This window comes from Heteronotia binoei, chromosome 6 (genome assembly GCF_032191835.1).
Source record: "Heteronotia binoei isolate CCM8104 ecotype False Entrance Well chromosome 6, APGP_CSIRO_Hbin_v1, whole genome shotgun sequence".
Taxonomy (NCBI): Eukaryota; Metazoa; Chordata; class Lepidosauria; order Squamata; family Gekkonidae; genus Heteronotia; species Heteronotia binoei.
In genome coordinates this window covers 122240493-122263555 of record NC_083228.1, presented here as the reverse complement: position 1 = coordinate 122263555, position 23063 = coordinate 122240493, and the positions used below count along the sequence as shown (strand labels likewise).

At 43.1% G+C, this 23063-nt stretch overlaps 1 protein-coding gene and 1 non-coding gene across 4 annotated transcripts; both read right to left on the bottom strand.

Moving 5' to 3' along the window:
* Positions 1 to 182: 182 nt before the first annotated feature.
* Positions 183 to 22514, bottom strand: SAMD7 (sterile alpha motif domain containing 7). 3 transcript variants are annotated; one of them, XM_060242484.1, is made up of 10 exons: positions 22330 to 22514; positions 17369 to 17470; positions 13693 to 13850; positions 12884 to 13010; positions 11756 to 11892; positions 9577 to 9655; positions 7704 to 8389; positions 7044 to 7165; positions 2554 to 2664; positions 183 to 473 (listed from the first exon to the last, which is right to left on the bottom strand). In XM_060242484.1, the coding sequence occupies exons 3-10, from the start codon at positions 13793 to 13795 to the stop codon at positions 201 to 203; spliced, it is 1638 nt and encodes a 545-aa protein (XP_060098467.1). In that variant the 5' UTR covers positions 13796 to 13850; positions 17369 to 17470; positions 22330 to 22514; the 3' UTR covers positions 183 to 200. The 3 variants fall into 3 exon arrangements, with proteins under 3 accessions (XP_060098467.1, XP_060098466.1, XP_060098468.1); XM_060242483.1 differs by having other exon boundaries at positions 17380 to 17470; positions 22330 to 22513; XM_060242485.1 differs by lacking the exon at positions 17369 to 17470.
* Positions 20989 to 21061, bottom strand: TRNAP-GGG (transfer RNA proline (anticodon GGG)). Its single transcript has one exon. It is a non-coding gene; the product is annotated as a tRNA-Pro (tRNA).
* Positions 22515 to 23063: the final 549 nt, after the last annotated feature.

The window sequence follows — 23063 nt, the reverse complement described above, 5'->3', positions numbered from 1 at the left end:
CACTTATCCCTTAAATGTATGTTTTAATGTCTTTATGTTTACTGAAGGAATAGCATTTATAATTAATTGCACACATGTAGACATTTAAATTCTTTTAAAAATATTTTATATACTGTATTCAACAGTGGTCATGCTATGTTTCCAAGTTTTAAAAGCGTGTTTGGTATCCACTGGGGTGAAGTTCTGCTGTCTGAATAATTTCAGTTTTTCGGATAGCTGATCATCTGGAAATCGGTCTGAGCTCCGCCTAAGTCAGGTGGATTTTCTCTGCTCTCTGCAACAATGTGCTCTGCTGTCTTTGAAATCTCTGGATCCTGAGAACAAGGGCTGCCCAGAATATCACCGCTATTGTTGCAATGAAGGGGAGATGTCATCTCTTGCGGAGGATCAGCGGGCTTGCCTGTAGCAGATGATGTGGACATGGACAAAGGAAGATTCATCATATAGAACATGCTGCCCAGGCGCCGGGACACCTTTGGAGAGAGGCAAGCAAACACAGTAATTACTATTTAAATGTCAATTGAACCAGATGCCTAGTTTAACTAATGGGGATATGTCTTCAGAGCTTTCTGGCTCTGGTTGATCCAAGTGCTTCCATAGGAGCAATTTGGAGCATAGGTAGCAAAGAAATTAGGGATGCCTTGCACTAATCCTTTCCCCTCCAAATCTGATCTAGTTGAGAGCAGTTTGGCATAGTGGTTAAGTGTGTGGACTCTTATCTGGGAGAACTGGGTTTGATTCCCTAGTCCTCTACTTGCACCTGCTGGAATGGCCTTGGATTGGCCATAGCTCTCATAGGAGTTATCCTTGAAAGAGCAGCTGCTGGCACCAGACATCTTTTTGTTGGGATTACAAATGGAAAAAATTTCAAAACAAGATAGAACGATAATTTGGTACATGCTTTCAGCTGCAAGGACATTATATGCGCAGATGTGGAAGCAGGATAAAATACCAGAAAAGTGGGACAAGACTTTAAAAGTTATGCATTGGAGTGAAATGGACAAGCTTACAAGAATCTTAAAAGAAAATGATCTAGAGAAGTTTAAAAATGAATGGGGGAAATTTTCAAATTTATGTTGAAAAACAATGGAAAGTTAAAGGATACGTGGTGATTTTTGACAAAAGTTGAACTTTGGAGGAAGAATATATGGACTATAGTCAAAAAGCGGGAATATGGGAATATATATATATATTATTTTGATAAGGACTAAAGGATTATAACGAAGATGGATTATAATTATAATATATGTTTTGTTTCCTTTTTATCTTCTTGTTGTAAGATTTTTTAAATGAAGATTCTTTAATTGAAAAAATTACCTTTTAGTTTTAGCAATTTACTTAAAATACACTGTTGGAGGTCATGAAAAGGGGGGGAGGGAGGGAGGAGAAAAATGTAATGTTTTTGTATGAACTTTTAATAGCAGATGATGAGTATTATTACAATATATTACAGAATAATAACATTGGTTTAAATACAAGAAAGGGCAGCTGCTGTAAGAGCTCTCTCAGCCCCACCTACCTCAGAGTGTCTGTTGTGAGGGGGGGAAGGTAAAGGAGATTGTGACCACTCTGAGACTCTGAGATTCAGAGTACAGGGTGGGATATAAATCCAATAACTTCTTCTTCTGCTGCTGCTGAAGTGTATATAGCTCCTAGTGGGGAGAAGCAGAATTTTATAGAATAGCCAATGCCTTCCTTCCTGATGGGCACTGCTGTTTTGGGAGCAAAGAGTCATGGGATTGACTATGAGAAGGAGAGGCTGAAATGAGGAGTGACAGCTAAAATGAGGGGACAGTGGAACCTACTCTAAAGTAAAAATGAGACAAAGGGTAACTGCAGAACAGGTGTAATATGCGTACTTTGTCTAGTTCCTGATAATAGTAGAACTGTAGAGTTCTGCACCAGGTAGAATTTCCAAATTGTCTTTGAAGGCAGATCCATGTAGAGTGATTTACAATAGCCTCAAGGTTAATGTGGCATGCCATGGATCTACCTGGCCGGATCAGCCTGGAGAGATCTGTAGGGCAGGCAAGCATCCTATTGTTGGCAGCAAAAAGACCTGACCCTCTACCCTGACCCCACCCCCAATCTTTATAGCCCTGCCTGCCAGGGTGTATAAGCAAAGCATTTGCCTTTCTCCCATGCAGAGGGTGGGGAAAGTCAATGTTTCTATCCCTCCTCTATGCTGATTAACTGCTTATTGCCTGTATTCCTTTTCTTTATCTTTTCTGTGTGACTGCCTAGTGGGTGCAAGCGGGGCATTTTTTGTAGAAAGAGCCCATCAGGAATTTATTTGCATATTAGGCCACACCCCTGACACCAAGCCAGCTGGAACTGCATTCCTATGTGTAGAAGCACATCTGTGCATTAAAAGCACACTAAAGACAGTGATCTACCGATCTCTTTTTAGGAGACAGGTAGACTGAACAGCCTGAAGTTACGTTAGTAGTAAGAATCATAATGAGAAAGTCAATACAAATTCAGCTATGTACTCCTTTTTTATTGTGTGCTTGAACATATCTGTCCACTTTACCTGTAAAGTCACTACATTACCTGAGAGCGAATCTTCAGTGCAGGTCCAAGTTTTAATCCCATTGTGTCCAAAAGATGTTCTTCTGTGAGCAGCGGTAGGGTTTCTCCATCAATGGCATGATCTTTGAATACCTTAAACAACAAAGAAGCCATAGTGGATATTCAGCTTTTCCATATGTAGCATCAAGTCCAAAGGGGGCAAAAGCAGATTGGACTGAATAAATGAGGAGAATAATTTTATTTCTGCCTTTGTCTTTCAAAATACAGTTAAAATATACAGATGTGGTAGCTGAACCAAGGCTGAATTCCAAATCTTTGATCCCAAATCATGTTTGTTCCATGAATTCGGGGAGGGACTGGGGCTCAGAAGTAGAGCATTTACTTGCAATACGGAAGATCCCATGTTCAGTCCCCGGTATCTCCAATTTAAAGAATATGATAGTAGGTGATGTGACAGACCTCTGCCTGAGATATGGAGAGCTGCTGCCAGTCTGAGCAGCCAATACTGACCTTGCTAGTCAGTCTGATTCACTATGAGGCAGCTCTATTTACATAGAGCATGGGCCTGTAGGCCCACCCAAATGGAGGCAAACACAGCCTCCTTGCTCATCGCTCTCTTGCTGTTCCTGAAAGGTTCTGTCATACATGACTATCGCACAGGGCTGAGCACTTGCATCTCTTTTTTTATAAATTAAGTGCTCCTTTGCCAATGTAATGTTCAATTTTCCATCCCAGTAAACCCATTCCGGATTTCTTCCCTATCCCTTAGCATGTGACCCCTCTCCAATTCTCTGTCTCTTCTCCAACAGGCAATTTCTCAATTCTTCGATGCCACCCAAGACTAGGAGGCCTAGGTGCCTCCTTTCAGTAAAGGAGTTGAGCCTAGCTAATATCTCCATTCCCCCAGAAAAGGAAGTCCCCAACCCACCACTTTCCAGCCTTCTCTCTCTCTTTCTCCCTCATCCCTTTTCCCCATTCCCAGACAAATACTCAATTTGTCAGGAAGTTTTACCTCTGTGTTGTGTATGTGGACTCATGCTGACGTTCCTTTAGCAGTGTTCCTGCCTGGCTCATTGGAGCCTTGAGGACTGAGCTTGGGGACTCTAGAGCAATGGGCAGTAAGATGCAAATTCCTACTGCCCTGGTCCAATCAGAAGCCCCTGCTGGTTCAAACGATCCAATGGCATTCTTGCGCAAGAACCCAGGACTGTATATAGTTGGCCTCATTGGCCCAGTTAGCCAGTCTTCTTTAGCTACTAGTTACCATGCTGTAACTCAATAAAGAGCTATGATCACTGCAACTGCGTCTCCTCCATGCATTGAACCCGCTATATTATTCTCTGCAAGGGTACTGAAGTCTAAGATGTGAATTTCCATACATTTGCCCAAATCCCCTGAAGAAAGTAAATGAGAAGAGGCCAGCACTAAGGCTCAAAGATGAGTCAGTCCATTAAAAAATATCGATTTGAAAGTGAGACAAACAATCATTCATTTGTGATGGGCGTGAACCTGGCTTGTTGTCAAGCAAGCTCCCACCCTCCTCCACTCACTAGCAAAACATGATTGAAGACTTTCTGGGAAGTCTGCAGTCCAGTCAAATTTGTTGTGATGCACAAAAGCGGACTGAAAGGCAAACCAGAGCTTGTTTGCTCCCCATAGATCCTCTCTTACTTGAGCGCAAGAAGTTTCTCATTTCAGTTATGAGTGCTTCACATCCAAGCATAGGCGTAAAGTACACGGGGGCTGGGGAGCTTCAGCCCCCTCCGCCCTGGGATTTTCGCACCGGGGCTAAGCCCCCGCCAGGCAATCAACACAGGACTTGGGGCTTCAAAGGCGTGAATGGGGTGATAAAGGCTGTGTGTGATTTTCCCTCTGAGCTTCAAAGTCAGTGAATGATGTTATGAATGACTTTACAACCCAAGCTCAGCTCCTTAGAAATGCTAATTGAGCTTCCCCCACGCCAGAGGTCCTTCAAAACAAAAAGTCACAGCCCTCATATCCCAAACTAGCCAGATCTCATCAGAGTTTGGAAACTACACAGGAATGGCCATGGTTAGTGCTTGGAGGAAAACTGAGGCTGCTGTGCATTGGAAGACAGTGGCAAACCACTTCTGCTTGTCTCTTGCCTTGAAAGTCTCATGAGGTGGAAAAGACCATGAACCAGTCAGCCTTGGATAGCGCAGCAATTGTCAAGACAATGGTGACACTCCTTCTCCCTCCACTTTTAATGCACCAACAGTCAGACTGCATTCTCTCTTTGGTGGTGAATTCAAAAAACTTGCTTGGTTCCAATTTACATTTGGAGGGAAGGTGAGATTGAGTGTGGCCATGAAGATCAGAGGCCTTTAAGAACAAAATTTGAGGCCAGTGGCACCTTTAAGAACCAACCAAGTTTTATTCTGGGCATCAGCATTTGTGTGCATGTACACTGTTTCATTTAGATTGCACACACACTTATTTTATCTGACATGAGCCTTTTTTGGCTATTAATCATTGACCTTATTTATTGTTTTGCTGCTTTTGGGTTTATGATGTGAGCCATCCTGAGCCCATTTTGTGGGTAGGGCAGGACATGTAGAATATATGAAATAAAATGAAAGTTTGTTTTCTGAGTATATGTAAAAACTGAATGATTTAGGTGTCAAGCCCCAGTATCAGCAGCAGCTCTAAACTGTAGCATATACTGAACCCAACATATAGTTGGTGACAGCCAGTTTGGTGCAGTAGTTAAGTGTGCGGACTCTTATCTGGGAGAACGGGGTTTGATTCCCCACTCCTCCACTTGCAGCTGCTGGAATGGCCTTGGGTCAATCATCACTTTTGTAGGAGTTGTCCTTGAAAGGGCAGCTGCTGTAAGAGCTCTCTTAGCCCAGCCTATCTCATAGGGTGTCTGTTTGGGAGGAGGGGAAGGTAAAGAAGATTGTGCTTCAGGGTCATCAGAAAACAGCAGGGGAGAAGGGAAATGTTCCCTTAAAGCTTTTCTGTATTGCCTTTTACTGTCAAATTTGTGACCATTAGTTTGTCCTATGCACATGATATGCATATTTGCAGATCTTAAAGTGACTATTCTAAAAGTGAATTTCAAAAACAGGACACAGCAAGAGCCCTCTGAGATACCACTATAACCACTGGCCAACTTTCACCTTTTTCTGGGTTTGGCCCGGTCCATGGGCATTGTTGGGGGGGGGGTGCTCCCTAAATTAATGGGGATGGAGCTTCACCATAAATTCATAGGTAGAGATAATGGAGGCCCCTCCCTGTGATGTCACTGGCTTCTCCCTATGATGTCACTGGGTCAAATGTCTCTGGCTGAGCCCCAGCCCCCACCCTTGGGAAATTGAAGTCTACGCCCCTGCATCCAAGAATTGTGAAAGGATTAAATGGACTCCAGTTACAGCAAACCTTATAATATTGGTGATAAGAGCAATGTTCCCTCTAAACTGTAGAGTCTTGTGAGCAAAAATTCCACTTTGTGAAGAAGACTGCAGATTTATACCCTGCCCTTCTCTTGAATCAGAGTCTCAGAGCGGCTTACAATCTCCTTTATCACCTTCCCCCACAACAGACACCCTGTGAGGTGGGTGGGGCTGAAGGAGCTCTCACAGCAGTTGCCTTTTCAAGGACAACTCCTACGAGAGCTGTGGCTGACCCAAGGCCACTCCAGCAGCTGGCATTAAAGTTGTGAGCTCCTGCATAAATCAGTTGGCTCTGGGGTCATTTTTTCTGAGCTAAGACAAAAATGTGTGAGCCAGAGGCTAAAAAACTATGAGTTAGCTCACACCAACTCAACTTAGAGGGAACACTGGATGAGAGTATCATCCTTTCAGAATTCAGACGGAAAGGAGTCCTTATTTCCCTGCATGTGATAACTAGGACTTTGGTGATGTCAGGAAATGTGTACAATGCAACTATAAAAGAACAAAGTTTGTAAGACCAGCAAAATTTAATTCTGGGTATAAGCTTTTGTGTGCATGCATCTCAAAAAGTATGCATGTACATGGAAGTTTATACTCCAGATTGAACTTGTTGGTCTTAAAGGTGCCACTGGACTCAAACTTTGTTCTGTTGCTTCAGAGCAACACGGCTACCATCTGAATTTATACATATAATAATATTATAGCTGTTCTTGACCCTAATGAGTGCATTCATCCCATGGCACATATTTGGAAATGGTTTTCAGGTTACATTAATTTCGTTTCATACTAAATATGCACCACTTTCAGGGCACCAGCCAGCCAGGGTTAAATCCATTTACGTTCCATCAATTTCAGTAGGAGAATTAAACAAATACTTAGTAGTCTTTCATTGAAATCACTGAGCAATCCTAAGCACAGTTATACCCTTTCGAGCCCATTGAAGCCAGTGTGCTTAGAGGGGTTTCATTCTGCTTAGGATGGCACTGTTAAATGCATTTGATGTTTGCTGAAACACACTCTCATAGTTTCAACATTTCAAGTCATAGAAACATCCCCTTACAAAAGTTTAAATAAATATTTAGCAACTAGGGTTACCTGTGCATAGTCTGAACACCCTGGGAGGCTGATGATAAAATTGTAAACATCTTCAGTGGCCCATTTACGAATATCTTCAATGGGTGGTACATCTTCTCCATTCAGAATCAGGCTGGAAGCACCTACAGGAATTTTAAAAAGACAGTCTTGCATTCAGTGGTTAGCTGTTTGATAAACTTTAATGTACATATGTAGAATCTCTGTGATGCACTGAGAGCCGAACTAGATAGTATATAGTAACTGCAAGTAACGCAATGCCACCACCTGCTTGTTCTCAGCAAGCCATGCTAGGAAGGAGATGATTTACATCTTTCCCCACCTGCCTTTCTGCCCCTCCCCAATTCAGCCCCCTACTTTTCTATTGCAAATGTTCCAATCCTGAAAAAGAAAGCCAGCCCCTGAAGTTACATTACACATATCTTCAGTAGAATATGTCATTTGGCACACAATATGGATTCCTTAAAAAATTAAATTTAAGAACAAATCTCAACATGTCAAAAGTTTCTTCCTGGAATTTAAAAAGAGCCATCAGTACTGCAGCCCTTCGTATAATCAATCATAACACAGCAAACCTTCAAGGTATCCTTCCTTACTGAAATTGAAGCTTGGGTTTCTCCCATTACCATGATGATGCAACTGGCCTGCAAAGTCTTAACTTACTAGAAGGCAGCAGTGGAGTGTTGGGTACCGAGAAGCCATACGGCAGAGCAGAGAATGTGAATGCCGATGGATAAGCATACTTTTCTTCAAAGGCTGTGCAAGGATTGCCTGGATCTTTCTCATTTCCATTGCTGCATCCATTGGCTTCGCTGGGCATTTCATGGCCAACTGTTGTTTTTCTCAGGCCATGTTCATATTCCTTGCTGTCCTTGGCAGTCGCAGCAGCCGATGGCTCCATGTGGGCTTTGCTACATTCGTGTTTGTTCAGCGTTTCTGCCTCAGCTTCTTTTTTGTCCTCTTTCTCCTCGTCAGCAGTGGCAGAAGCCAGATCCAGGCCCTTCTCTTCGGCTTGGCTCTTGGTTCCACTGGCAGTACCATCAGCAGCTTTATGATTCCCTGTTCTTCTGCCTGGCCGGCGGCCTCGCTCCCTTTGCAGAGTGCCCACAGGTGGGTAAGGGCTGGTGGCCATCAGCATGGTGTTGCCGTGAAGTTCATCAAGGGTTGCTCGATGGACGTACAAGTCATTTGGAACGTGGCCTTCAGGGATTCTGTGCCTTCCACGGAAAGCCACTGGGCTAGCTGGGATGCTGTGGTACAGGAAAGGGCCTTCCAAACCAAGTAGCCCCTTGCGATGAGCCTTTTCTATTTCTTTTTGCTGTAAAATGGCATTCATTTCCATTTCCATCCTAAGTGAGGGAAAGGGCAGAAGGAAGAGAAAAGGCATAAGCCGAGATGGATATTTCCACATGGGTTTTCTGGTGGATTGCTGATCTCCTTGTGATGCCTGAAATCCTAGAATTCCAGCTTTCCTCCAGAACAGAGATTTACTTCCCCTGCGGGATATGGCATTTTTGGAGGGTGGACTCTATGGCATTCATATCCCTGTTGAGCTCCCTCCCCTCCCCAGGCTCTGCCCCCAAATCTCTAGGAGTTTCCCAACCTAGAGTTGGCAACCCTAGCCAACTGCCCAGGATCAATGCTGATGGAAAGCAGTTTTTTCCTCCATGCTATCATGGTGCATTTGTGCACCTCCCAAAGTTTCCTCAGCTTTTCTCATGCCTGCTTTGCTAACAGGTTTTGGGGAAAGATTGCAGTGAAACCTGGATGGCTGGCACAGGGGTAGGAAAGTTCTGATTTTCCCTGACAATGTTATCATGTTGGCCATTTCCTCTCTCTGCCATTGAAGGGCAATCTTTTAATAGACAACTGCACATGGTTGTATGTAACAATATGTGTAACCCTGACCTGGATAGCCCAGGCTAGCCTGATTTCATCAGAACTCGGAAGCTAAGCAAAGTCAGCCCTGGCCAGTATTTGGATGGGAGCCCTCCAAGGAATACCAGGGTCATGATATGGAGGAAGGCAATGGAAAACCACCTCTGAATGTCTCTTGCCTTGAAAACGCTGTGGGGTTGCCATAAGTCACTGTGATTTGACAGCAGTTTTCGCCACCAACAATGTGTGTGACAGGGTCTCTGAATTACCACCTTTTTAAAAAAGGTAAGTCTGTAACCCCTTTCATTGCAGAGAAACAGTTAATTATCAAACAGTCTAATTTTTTGTGGTTTAGTGCTAAAGCAACAGTTTCGCATGCTGAAAGTCCCAGGTTCAATACTGACCCTGGCATCTCCAGTTAAAAGGTTCAGGCAGCCGGTGATATAAAAGACCTCTGTCTGAGACCATAGAGGGTTGCTCTAATACTGACTTTGATAGATCAGTGGCCTGACTCAGTATAAGACAGATTCATCTGTCTCAAATTGAAGAACAGTAAAGAAAATACATATAGACAGCAAAGGCTAAACCAGGACATGCTCTTTGCCTAGTTAAGTTATATTAGCTTTGAATTCTAGGATACAGGTTGCATTTATTTTACCTGGCCATATTTTGTTTTTGAACCAGTTCCTGCCTTCTGGTCACAGCTTCTATGGGCTCCGGCTGCAGGAAACTGTAGCCTTTTTAAAAAGCAGACGGGTAAAGAAGTCACAGTGGACATGTAGATTAATGCACAAAAATGCACAGCAACAGATTAAGGCACAAAAACAGGAGAAGCAAATTACAAGCACTAGATAGTATGTAACTGCAGGGATGATGGGTTGCTAAGCTTTCCAACTTCCAGGTGGCACCTGGAGATCTTCCACTATTACAGTTGATCTCCAGATGACCAAGATTAGTTCCCCTTGAGAAAATGGCTGTTTTGGAGAAAGGGTTCTATGGCATTATACCTTTCTGAGGTCCCCCCTCCCCAAACCCCACCCTCCTCAGGCTCCACCTCCAAAAACTGTAGGTGTTTCTCAACCCAGAGCTGGCATGAGTTGCTATGGTTATTCGATTTCTTATGGCCTCTTAGTGTTATCATCAACGATTTTAGGCCACCCAGAAGCACTGCTGAACTGTTTATATTGCACCAGTGATAAGCAAATAGCAATAGGAAAGACGAATGCAGAAGCTTTCTGTGCCTGCAAAGAATTTCTAGCATATGGATGAAATGATACATGTGATGCTGGTTTGGATTACTGGTAAATTGATCTCTTCCTTTTCCCAGTCCATTGGAAAGATCAAAGTGTATGGTATCATTGCCACCCATAGATGGCAGTATAGGAAACAGAGAGACACCATTACGGATGGCCCTGATTTTCATGCAGTGTGTGTGTGTAATTTTGGGTTGCCAGATCAGACTCAAGAAGTATCTGGGACCTTGGAGATGGAGCCAGGAGCAAGGGTGTGACAAGCACGATTGAACTCCAAAGGAAGTTCCGGCAATCATATTTAAAGGGGTCGCATGCCTTTTAAATGCTTTGCCTTTTTTGGAAAATAAGGAAGGATGGGGCACCTTCTTCTGGGGCTCATAGAATTGGACCTTATAGTCCAATCTTTTTGAAACTTGGGGGTGTTTTGAGAAGAGGCACCAGATGCTATGCTGGAAATGTGTTGCCTCTGCCTCAAAAAATAGCCCCCTTAAAGCCCCAGATAGCCATGGATCAATTCTCCATTATACCCTATGGCAGGAGTGGGGAACCTCTGTCCCGAGGGCTGTATGTGTCCCTCGAGGTCACTTGGTGCGGCCCTCACGGACTGCTGGGCCAAACTGAGCCATGTGGCACCCTCTCTAGGGCCTGGCTAGACAGCGAGGATTGTGGGGCCCAGCCGCGCTGTGCAGCAGCCTCCCAGGGCCAGGCAGGGATTACAGGGCCCCGATGTACTGTGCGGCAGCCTCCCTGGGGCCTGGCTGGCCAGCCAGAATTGCTGCAGGGCCTGGAAAAGTTACTGCCACAGTTCAGTTTGCACTTGATTATCCCAGATGGTGTGGCCTAATATGCTAATGAGTGTGTGACCTAATATGCTAATAGATCCAAGTGGGCAGCCGTTTTGGTCTGAAGCAGTAGAACAAAGCAGGAATCAAGTGCACCTTTAAGACCAACCAATTTTTATTCAGAACGTGAGCTTTTGTGCACTCTCTTAAGCACACTTCATCAGACGAGGGGATCAGGTACCTGATCCCCTCATCTGATGAAGTATGCTTAAGAGAGCGCACGAAAGCTTACGTTCTGAATAAAAATTGGTTGGTCTTAAAGGTGCCACTTGATTCCTGCTTTGTTCTAATATGCTACTATTAGAGGATGTGATCTAATATGCTACTGAGTTCCTGCTGGGCTTTTTCTACAGAAAAACCCCTGGACCTATGCATTTGCCTAGGGCAGTGAGCCATGTGTGTGTGTGTGTGCGCGCGCGCGCCAAATTAGGCTCTTCCCACATGACTTCAAATAGAAAAACAATTATTTGTATTAATTTTCCTGGCCTGAATTGTTCTCTCTTGGCAGAGCACTGTTTTTTTAAGTTGATAATTTTTTATGGCCCGCAAATGATGTTACAAAGCATGCTCTTCCATCCCAGCACATGTATTTCTTGCACTACGGAGCATCTGAGGCCAGTTCCCCTATGAACAATACATTACAATGGAAAATATATTTATTGCTGTCATTAGCTCAAACACTGCAAGGCACCATCCAGTTTTTACATTGCCAGTGTCCAGAATTCATGAACTTGACTCTTACCTGCCCCTTGGTAAACACGACTGGATAATAAATTTGGCATATTGGCATGTTGTGGAACTGAAGAACCAAGATGGGAAGCAACATGAATTTGTCTTGGGTCTGCTGGTGCTAACATTTCAGTGGAAGGCAACAGATCTCTAGATTGGGAGGCCAAAAAGTTTAGTTAAAGCATGTAGTTAACATGAGCATGAAGTTGTTGCATTTTGCAATGCATACTTTTAGTACTCAAAGAGCTATTCAGTGTATTTATTCAGAAAATGAATGTGTTGCCTCTCTGGAGGGCAGCTCAAGCTGGCTCACAAGGTAAAACAGTTCAACACTAAACCCATAAAAGCAGCACCATAAAAATGGTCTACATTAAAACCAGCCATGAAATTAGCCCAAAAATGTCAAAAGCCCACCAGGAGCATAAAAATAGCATAAAAACAGTATTCAGCATCTAAAATAGTATCCATAAAAAGACAGTTCATGCTATTTGGTGAAGTGCAGTAGCTGGATAATCAGCAAAAACTGATAAAAGGTAATATGTGCCACAGAGGAGACCCGAGTCTTCAGTCGTTGGCCAGAAACCCAAGCTAAAAAACCTGGTCCTTAAGGGTATGGACCACCCCTGAAAGGATGGCTTCAGTCCTCAAGCTGCTTTATCATCAACCAACAGTCTTGTGTGTATTGTGCATTTATTTCTTGGCCCTCATCCACCCCATTACCTTCTCCAGGCATTTCTTCAAGATCTTTGTAACTCTACCTAACTCTGATGTTGGGGAGAAATAGTTGCATATTGGTGGCATCTCACTCCATATCCCTGGACAATCTCTCCCAGTGGTTTTATGCACACGTTCAACAGCATGGGGAATGGGATTGACCTCTTCAGGACTCCATAGCATAAATGCCACCAGATTGAGCAGCGGTCACCCAGCACAACTTTCTGAAGCAGATCATCCAAGTAAGAGTGGAAACACAGAGCTTCCTACTCTTACTTCAACCACTAGCCTCTCCAGAAGAACAGCCGCCCTGAGCCCGTTAGAGGAGGGCGGGATATAAATGCAATACAATAAAATAAAATAATCATTGTCAAGTGGCCAGAAGTCCAACATGGTCAGTAATACAGATAACTTCAAAGAGGAATACCTTTCCACAAACCGAGGTTCAAACTGTGAGGGAAGAGCCTGGATTCTCTGGGGGCCTGCTCCCATTAGATGTGGGTTTACAGCCATCATCTGGTTTCTCATGATCATCTCCTGCCGCTGTCGCAATTCTAGCATAAAACACACAATCCTTTTAAGTAGATTTTCAATAGAAGAAATAAAAATAAATAAATACGGTAAATAAAATTTGAACACAGAAATATCCCAAAATAACACCTCCACCCCCCTTAAAATTATCAGCATGTGATTGACTCGCCTACATCTGCCTTACATAAAGAAAAATTGAATGACTAAGCATTCAACGGGTATATAAAGTAATCATATATTTTATTGGAATCACTACAGTCACTGAAGGCATTTGCAAACTTTTCAGTTCCACAGAGCTGCTTTGCATTATATTTATGCGCGTGTGCTTTGCATAGATAAATAACATAAATGTGATCCTACACACACACATCTCTATAATTAAGAAATAAAATGTTTGATACTATGAACTGCAAGCAAAAGTTGCTGAAGAATAATAGGACACAAGATCCCATCTGGATCAGAGCAGTGGTCCATCTAATCCAGCAGCCTGTTTCAAGAATATGAGAGTCTTATGAGACTGGACTGGGGGGCAGGGTCTTAGACAACATCTGCAGGGGAATCCAGGCAAATATCTTTTCTCCCATGGTTTGTAGGAGCCAACCCACAATTCATTTATTATGGAATGGATAGAAATGTTAGGACCATGAACCCCAATTCCAGCCAAGCCCCATTTCCCTAAAACTGTGCATCTTGACTCTGGCTTACCACCTGCTGCCATGCCACTCGCTAACCGGTATAAATGTTTGTCTTCCAAATTTCCTTGTTCCCCAAGGATTGATATCTTTCTCATGTGATCTCGAGGAGTCATGATACTGAAGGATGCAGCAGGCTCTTTGTTATTCCACAGCAATCAGTGAAATGAACTGAGAGAAAAATAAAAAGCAACGTGTCATACATTGTAAAAAGCAATTAAAACCAAAGGAGGAAATGAGACAGACTTAAAATGGCTTAGGCCCTACTTATTAAAAGGACAACATCCTCACTCCTTTGTGCATAAGGAGAGCTGAGAATGCACGCATCTATGTACCAATATATCAAAGGTACATCAAAAGGTCTTCCTGCTGGGTGTTGTCAGATTATGGAATATGGCTCACTTTGGTTCTCAAAGGGTCTCCCAGCTAGGGTTGCCATTTTCCAAGTGGGGCCTGGAGATCTTTGGAAATTACAACTTATCTACAAAGATCAGTTTCCCTGGAGAAAATGGAGGCATTGGAAGGTGAGCTGTATGGCATTATGTCCTGCTGAGGTCCTTCCCCTACCCTCTACAGTCTCCAGGAGTTTCCCAACCCAGAATTGGTAACCCTGTTTCCCACCTAGGCAGCTCAGGGCAAGGCATACTTAACTTTCAGTGGTAAATGGCACTAACGAACTTTGAAAGTGTTTTCTGAACAAGTGTAATTAGGGCTGCCATGAAATTAAAACAAAACAAAACCTGCCAACATAGCATGTAGAAGAAGAAAAAGAAGACTGCAGATTTATACCTTGCCCTTCTCTCTGAATAAAAGACTCAGAGCGACTTACAATCTCCTATATCTTCTCTCCCCACAACAGACACCCTGTGAGGTGGGTGGGGCTGAAGAGGGCTCTCACAGCAGCTGCCCTTTCAAGGACAACCTCTGCCAGAGCTATGGCTAACCCAAGGCCACTCCAGCAGCTGCAAATGGAGGAGTGGAGAATCAAACCTGGTTCTCCCAGATAAGAGTCTGCACAATTAACCACTACACCAAACTGGCTCTCTATGTCAGTTGTAATTTTGTAGATCAGTTGTAATTTTCAAAGAACTATGTCACTTCTGGTGAAAACCCAGAAAAAAGCATTAAAAACCAGAAGTGAATTAAGGTAGCTCTAAGAATCACCTAATTTCTTACAATTCCTAGAACTCAAACCTATCATGTCTGGATTTTTACAAGAAGTGACATAGCACCACAGCTGGCGTTGTGGCCACATGCCCCCTGCCCCAAATGCTCCCACTTGGCATTACATAAATTATAGGGGAGGTAGGTCCTCCTTGGACCCCAACTATTTGTATCAGGCCCCCCCCCCCAAAAAAAAAAAACCACTTTTGTTTCCAGGAAGTTATTGGGGAAGTCTAGGGTAGGGGCTTGGGAATTTAACCAAGAGGAGCATAGGACCAGTTCCAGAAAGCACAAAGAGAGCACAAGGAGAAACAAGATGTAGGATTCAAGCCAATAAAGACTGATTCTTACATTGCAGTTTACAAAGGCTGCATCAAGATCTCCCCCCCCCCCCTTCTTTCAGTCAGATGTCTGTAGATGATTCCTCTCATTTCCTCCATGTGTGATGCTGATTTGGAACAGGTGTACTGGTGTATGGGGACAAAGGGCTTCAGCATTTTCTCCTGTCCCATTTTCCCTACCTGGAAGTGTCCCAGGGGTGTTGACTGTCTGGAAAAACTCACATCATGCAGGTCAAGAAAGTGGCCTTGGTGGGAAAAGCCCAAGCCCTTTTCTCCATGCATGCCATGGCCCCATTCAAATCGGGAACTGAAAGCACAGGAATTGATATCTCCCAAAATTACAACTTATCTACAGGAACTGAGAAGAATCTGCAATTCACATTTGACTCAGAAAGACAGAAAACCCAGGCAAAACATGTATAAACTGTGTTTTGGAAGACAAGGTCTTGGTGCTGTCTTTTGCCTCAGCCGCCAGAGGAGAGGGTTACAAGAGTCAGACAGATAGGCAGGCAAACTGTGGGGCATCCTTCCTGTTTACTCTTCTGTCTCTGTTCCCTTTGATGTGTAGACTGATATGTTCTTAGGGAGCAATTTCCTCTCTTCTCTTCCTCTTTATCATTCACTTTTATCATACACTTCCTCTTATTCACACAAAGAAGGTGCTCATTGCTTTTATCTTTGAATGATGCAAGGCCACTCTTCCCTGCAGCCATACCTATACCAGGTGGTTAGCATAGATTCTCTTTGATTCTCACCTATACTGTCTAGAATGGAGTTCCATACAATAAAGAACTTTTATTGGTTTTAAATCTGGCTACTAGCTCTGTGTAACTTTGTAAGTCTGCTAGCACATCCAAAGCTTCACTGTGTGGTTAGCCTAGAGCACTCAGATACATTTATAGAGATTCCTGGCTATACTAAACCAGAGAATCCAACACCACTCAGGGCTGATTCCAAGTTTGTGTGGGCCCTGGGTGATGTATAACTTTCCTCTTTGGAATGGCCCCTTTCTTTTCTAACACCCCCCCCCCTTCCATTTGGGCCTCTCCTATTTGGCTCTGCCTTTTCTTCTTCAACCAGTCCCTTTTCCCTTTCAATTTGCTTACACTAGTAAAGATAAATCATACCTATTTGTGATTTCTTAGTTACTTTAAAACCAGAGAGAAGAAAATATGCCTTCCATAATTTTATTTGGTGCGCTATTTAATAAAATTGGATCATGTGTGGGGAAAAAAGCAGTGGGGAAAAAAAGGTTTGTGGAAAAGTTGTTCCACTGTCATCACTGAAAATGGGGAGACCAATCTACATTCATCCAAAATGCTTAAGCAACTGATCAGTCCCAACATACTGAAGATGTTCATTTGGAATCATCAGGCAGAAAGAAAGGAAATTAATTTTATCATTCAGCAGTCAATTAAAGGATCAAAGGAGCCATAATTTAGCTAATACAAGATCATAAAACTTATTTTTAACAATAAAAAATACATCACTTCATTTTTAAACCAAGAGTTACATCTTTGATGCAACTAATTTATTCCTCCAGCAAATATCACAATTCTGATTTCACACATATGTATTATTTTCAAAATTGATTCTTTATCTTTACTAAACGGCTCATTACCCTGAGGGCCATAATATGGTACAGTGATGGCCAGCCGTATTTTTTTCCCCTGTGTGTCCCTATAATGATAAAGATGTACCTATAATGATAAAGATGAGCCAGCAGTTCTAATGAGTTAACTAGTTGTGGCAATTACAGCAAAACTGTTGGGAGCATCTAGTCTAGCACTTAGTACTGCCAGATGTCTGGGAGTTTTCAGGGCAGGTTTTGGGAAATGCTGTAGGTAGTGATGGGTGTGAACCACATTTTTTGGTTCCATTTGGTTTGTGGCTTGCGACAACCATGAACCTATGCAAACCAGGAGGTTTGTTCACAAACTGATTCATATGGATTTGTGGCTGCTTTCTGCTCCCCACCTGAAAACAATTAATGTGATGTAATATTACAAAAAGGTTCTTTTGCTTGGCCAGAACTGTCTGCAGCATGTAACAACACAAGATTCCAGCTGTGGGGAGTACAAAGTACAAGGAATGCCTGTGGATTTCCCCTGGACTCTGGCTTGCACTCTTTTGGCACCAGTATCACAGTATTGGCCACAAATATTAGACACCAACAATCCATACGTTTTTCTCACCCTGTCCAACACGATGCTTGCAAGATCTTTTCCTGTTGTATCTGTGACATGCAGAAATCCCAAATGTTTCTCCTTGATTTCCACTTACTTCCTGTTAAAAAAGAGAGGGGGAAATGTATGTCATTAGAGCGGGCAGATTGTCCCTTGGAACCTTAACGAGAGTTTGGCACCCATCACCATAAAGGAATAAAGTTGCCATTTTCTACTTTACTGTGGTGTGAAGTTTACAATGTGAGAAAAAAACCTGCCCAGAATTGTTGCACACCAAGAGTGGGCTTTGGCATCTGCTGCATCCTGCCCACTGCTGATGCCAGCATTGGTCCCTCTATAGAATATTTGAGGACCCAACTACCAACCTCACTGCCCTTGGAATAAGAAAGGTTTACATTCTAAAATAAGAGATCTAGGAGGACAAGGGAAGGGAAGACAGTATGAGATCTCAAAAGCTAAACAGGGTTGGTATTTGGAAGGAAAACCACCAAGGAAAACTCTGCAGAGGAAGGCAATAGCAAATCACCTTTGCTTCTTACTTGCCTTGAAAGCCCCTTGCCAAGGTCACCATAAGTCAATTGTAACTTGGAGTTACACATACTGTAGGGGGACAAGGCTACCAAGTGGAAACACTTCCTTCCCTGCAGTTCTAGAATCTCCAACCAGTAGCAGCTCCCTAAGGTCTCAGACAGAGCTCTTTACTCATTCTGCTACCCAAGATCCCTTTAACTAGAGATTATGGGTATTAGGGGTGGGACCTTTTTATGCAAAGCATGTGAGCTACCAGCCCTCCCCAAAGGACCACAGAGTAGCTAAGAACCTGGAAGCCGAGGATGCATAAGAGCGTACACACCAGCTGCCGGGGCCGCATTCACGGACGACTCTTTCCTGATCCGATGCTGCAAATCCTGGCTGTACAGCACATTATGGGGATGAAGACACATTAATCTTCCCTCTTAGAGTTTTACCCTCAACAAACCCTTCTTGGCAGCAGGCAGAACCAATCACCCAGGGCTAATTCTGTCTCATTTTATTAGGCAAAAGGTGGACAAGCAACAGCCTTATGGCCTAAGAGCACCTGCATGGATTTAAGCATGTTATAAGAGCTAGAATGTTTGTGTGTGAAAACTTGTGCATGAACACTAGGAGAAGGGGAGCAATCTTTGAGGGAGTGTGTGTGTGTGTGTGTGTGTTCATGTGTAAAAGGATGCCTTCATTTGCTTTCAATTTTATGACTTTAAGCATAGTTGATGCCTACATTTGAAGTTCACCTTTTGGAATCTTTAGAGAAGAGGGAGGTCACAGTAATGCTTGTGCTTGTAAAGTCACAATCTCTGGCATCTCTGCCTAATAGATAGCAGAGTGAGGAGAAATCTCTTCCTCTCAACGTGTAGTGTAGACCAGGAGTTGCCAAGGGGCTGTGGTTCAGTGGAAGAACCTCAGGCTTAAATACAGAAAGTCTCATGTCCAATCCCCAACATCTCCAGTTAAAAGGATGCGGCAGTGAGTGAGATAATAGACTTCTATTTGAAACTCCAGAGAACCATTTCCAGTCTTAGTAGACAATATTGACCTTGATGAACCAAGTGTCTGATTCTGGGCTTTTTTTGGTAGCAGGAACTCATTTGCATATTAGGCTACACACAACTTGGTGTAGGCAATCCTCCTGAAGCTTACAGTAGGCCCTGTACTAAGACCCCTGTAAGCTCTGCTACAAACAAAGCCCTGAATCAAGACCACTTGGTTCATCAGGTCAATATTGCTCTACTAAGACTGGAAATGGTTCTCTGGCTGATTCAATAGAAGCTCATATTATCTCACATCACTGACTGATCCTTTTACTGGAGACTGAATGGGGATCTCTGCGACATGCAGACTTTCTGTACTTTAAGCCTGAGGTTCTTCCCTGAACCACAGCCCTTGAATGTTCCAGCACTCCTTTATGTTCCATTTTTTCCTTTACAAGTTTCACTTTAGAAGGTTTGCACACTATTAAGAGATGGATAATATTAAAATGGTATTAATAATTTTACATTTGCATCATACTCAGAACAATTTTAAATTTAACTGCATAAAAATAAAGAGCCCCGTGGTGCAGAGTGGTAAAGCTGCAGTACTGCAGTCGGAGCTCTCTGCTCACGACTTGAGTTCGATCCCAGCGGAAGCTGGTTCAGGTAGCCGGCTCCAGGTTGAACTCAGCCTTCCATCCTTCCGAAGTTGGTAAAATGAGTACCCAGCTTGCTGGGGGGAAAGTATAGATGACTGGGGAAGTCTGCCATGAAAACGTTGTGAAAGCAACATCACCCCAGAGTCAAAATCGACTGGTGCTTGCACAGGGGACTACCTTTACCTTTACATGAATACAAAGAATCGGGGTGCTGAACAAGATACCAGTCTCGCAACAATTACCATTTCTAGTATGGATGAATGGAAGTGTTATCACATTGCAGCTGCCTTGTGGTACTTTCAACCCCAGCAAAGGGCTTCAAAGGCAAGATCAAAGCAGTGGTGGTTTGCCATTGCTTTCCTCTGCAGTCTTCCTTGCTGGTCTCCCATCCAAGCACTGACCCTGTTTTGCTTCCAAAAGAAATTAGACTATACCATTCTACCTTCCCTGTTACCATTCCTAGTACAGAACTGAAAATTAACTGAAACTGAAACAGTGACAGCTGAATGTGAACAATAAATACAATGATTTGATTCTCCGATCTGAAGAAACAGCTGCCAAGTAACAGTTTTGTGATGATGAGTATGCTTGATGATCAAGTGGAACAGGCTTCCTTGGGAGGTGGTGGGCTCTCCTTCCTTGGAGGTTTTTAAACAGAGGCTAGGATGGCCATCTGATAGCAATGCTGATTCTGTGTATTAGGCAGATCACGAGAAGGAGGGCTGGAAGGGTTGCATCAATGCTTAGTTATTGTGGCCCCTTCTTATGCACCCAGGGAAATGCTGATTGACACTTTGGGGTCAGTCAGAAATTTTTTCTCCAGGCCAGATTGGCAAGGGATCCTGGAGGTTCTTGCCATCTTCTGGACATGGAGCAGGGGTCACTGGGGATGTATGCATGTGGGAGAGGTATTTGTGAATTTCCTGCATTGTGCTGGGGTTTGGACTAGATGACCCTGGAGGTCCCTTCCGACTCTATGCTTAGCTTTATTAATCCAAGGTATATGAGTGAATATAGTAGCATAGTACAGATCATTAATATAAGGGTTTAAAAATGCTATATATTTTATCTAAAATATTTTGGGTTTGAGTCAATGAAGCACTAGCAGAACATGCTTGCTGATATACGTAGTTCCTGCCTCTCCTTTCCAGCAGCAGTCCCCAAGACCTTTGAAAAACTGTTCCTGAAGATCATGGGGGCTGTGTGAGTAAACATCCCTGTGGCCCAGGGAGCTGCAGTGAGGAGGAGCAACTGGAAGAAATTGATCACAGTTTGATCAACAGCTGCAATATGGAAGGGGTGAAAATCACACCATCTTGAACATATGAAGCTGCCTTATACTGAATCAGACCTTTGGTCCATCAATGTCAGCATTGTCTTCTCAGACTGGCAGCGGCTCTCCAGGGTCTCAAGCTGAGGTTTCTCACACCTATTTGCCTGGACCCTTTTTTTGGAGATGCCAGGGATTGAACCTGGGACCTTCTGCTTCCCAAGCAGATGCTCTACCACTGAGCCACAGTCCCCACCCCCACCCCCGAAGCTTTTTGTCCACACAAGTTCTTCAGCCTCAGTTTTTTAGAGGTCTCAGTGAGTTGATGGAAGGGGGGGGGGGGGAGAGAAGGAGGATTAATTTGCAATCGGGCTTATTTTCAGGTTTCATCAGCACCATCTCTGTAAATAGCATCTTGTTTTATTACATTTTTAGATGTCTTGATGAATGTATTTAGCAGCATATTTACATAATGATAGATTACAAGTGCTTTCAGGATCTCTATTCAGCAGCAATGCTAGTAACAGTTAACCTTTGTCTTACAAAACACCATTATAAGCCTTCATCAACCCAGTGACTTCAGTGGTTTTTAGAAGGGTGTAACTCTGTTTAGTAATTGCACTATAAAATCCCTAGATCCTTTCCCCATCACTGCTACCAAGCCAGGTCTCCCACATTCTTTACTTGCACCTTTGATTTTGGTGCTGAAATCCTTTGTGTAGGTTCTGGTTCTTCTTCAGTCTTAGTTATCTTTTGCATCATGTTGCCTGTATCTCATTTAATTCTGCCTAGATCCTGCCCTTTCTGATCAAAATGCTTAAAGTAATCCATTGGATTCAATAATTTAAAAACTTTGGTAATAGATCATTTTGTCTGATTTCATGGGCCGTGGCAGAACTCCCTCCCATCAACCCGCAGACTTTCAGCTGGATTCACAAATTGTACGAACAAGAAGTCTTTGGTTTGAGCTGATTCTGTCACAAATAGTATAATGAAATATGTTTAAATTGAAGGATTCTAAGCTTAACTGGCTGATGGCAAAACTTCCTGTTTATCACATATCACATGGAAAGCATCATAGTGTAGAAATAATTGCAACACAGCAAAAACAAAAACAACCAAATAAACAGACAAAAACCACCCTACAATTGGATCCTGCAGATCCATTCTGCAAACAGCGGGCTTTTGGCTGGTGCAGAAAGTATTGCCGTTAGCAGAATGGGTATATGGGATCCAGCCCATAAATTCAGCTATGTAATACTTGCATTTCGTTGTTCTTTTAAAACATTTATGTCTTGCATCTCCATATATTTGCTCACAGCCTTATAAAAACAGACAAAATTGCTCAAATAAAATAGCCATCTTACAATTAATGTAGGTTTCTTATAAACGTTAGATGATGACGTTGAACAGTCCTCCTGTTGAAGGCTCCAGATGTAAAACAACCTCTCCCTCCGAAAACTATATTAAAATAAGTGCTATTTTTATGGCAGTTCCATATAAGTTATGATCTGTTACTTACACCAGTTGCCAAGGTTTTAGTTTGGAAACCAGGTGAGGCTGCTCAAATAGCGAAGGGGCTGCACCTTCCTTATGGATCTTTGCTTCAGACTGGAGCTGTCAGACGACTGGCAGCTTTTAAGACACATTTCCATTAGCCCTGTCAAAAAAACCCCCAAACCTCTTAACTGTTGCTGAGTTTGGTTTAAATACAAACTTATCTTGATTATACTTCATCCTTGCTTCGAAGCCCTTCCCACTCTGACATCACGGGCTCTTCTCCCACACCATCTCTTAGGCATGCTACAAAAACATAATTACAAATAGCGCCTCCCGCTGATCCAATAAACCTATTTCAACATTTAACCTGCTAAGCTGTTGTTAGCCTTTAAGGCACTTTAGTGCACTCATTGAAAACATTAATTGTTCCTGAGATCCCATAAACAGACATCGCCGGAGATCAGAATTGCTTTGGCTGTTATCTGTGCAATATTTTCCCCTATTGATTCTTTCTTAGTGACTCTGTGCTTTATGTCACATGACAGGTCTGGTGCCCCAGAATTGCTTATCCTGTTGGGTTGGAGAGATGAAAATCCTGTTAATCACATTGTGGGGCTAACTGAAGGATCAGATGGCTATACAGCTCAAGCAGACAGTTTACTCTTTAATTCTCAAGGGCTTCTTCACAACTTGCTGATTTCCTGCTTAGAAGCATGGACAGGTTAAATCACCTGTCAGAATTCCATAGAGGTCCAG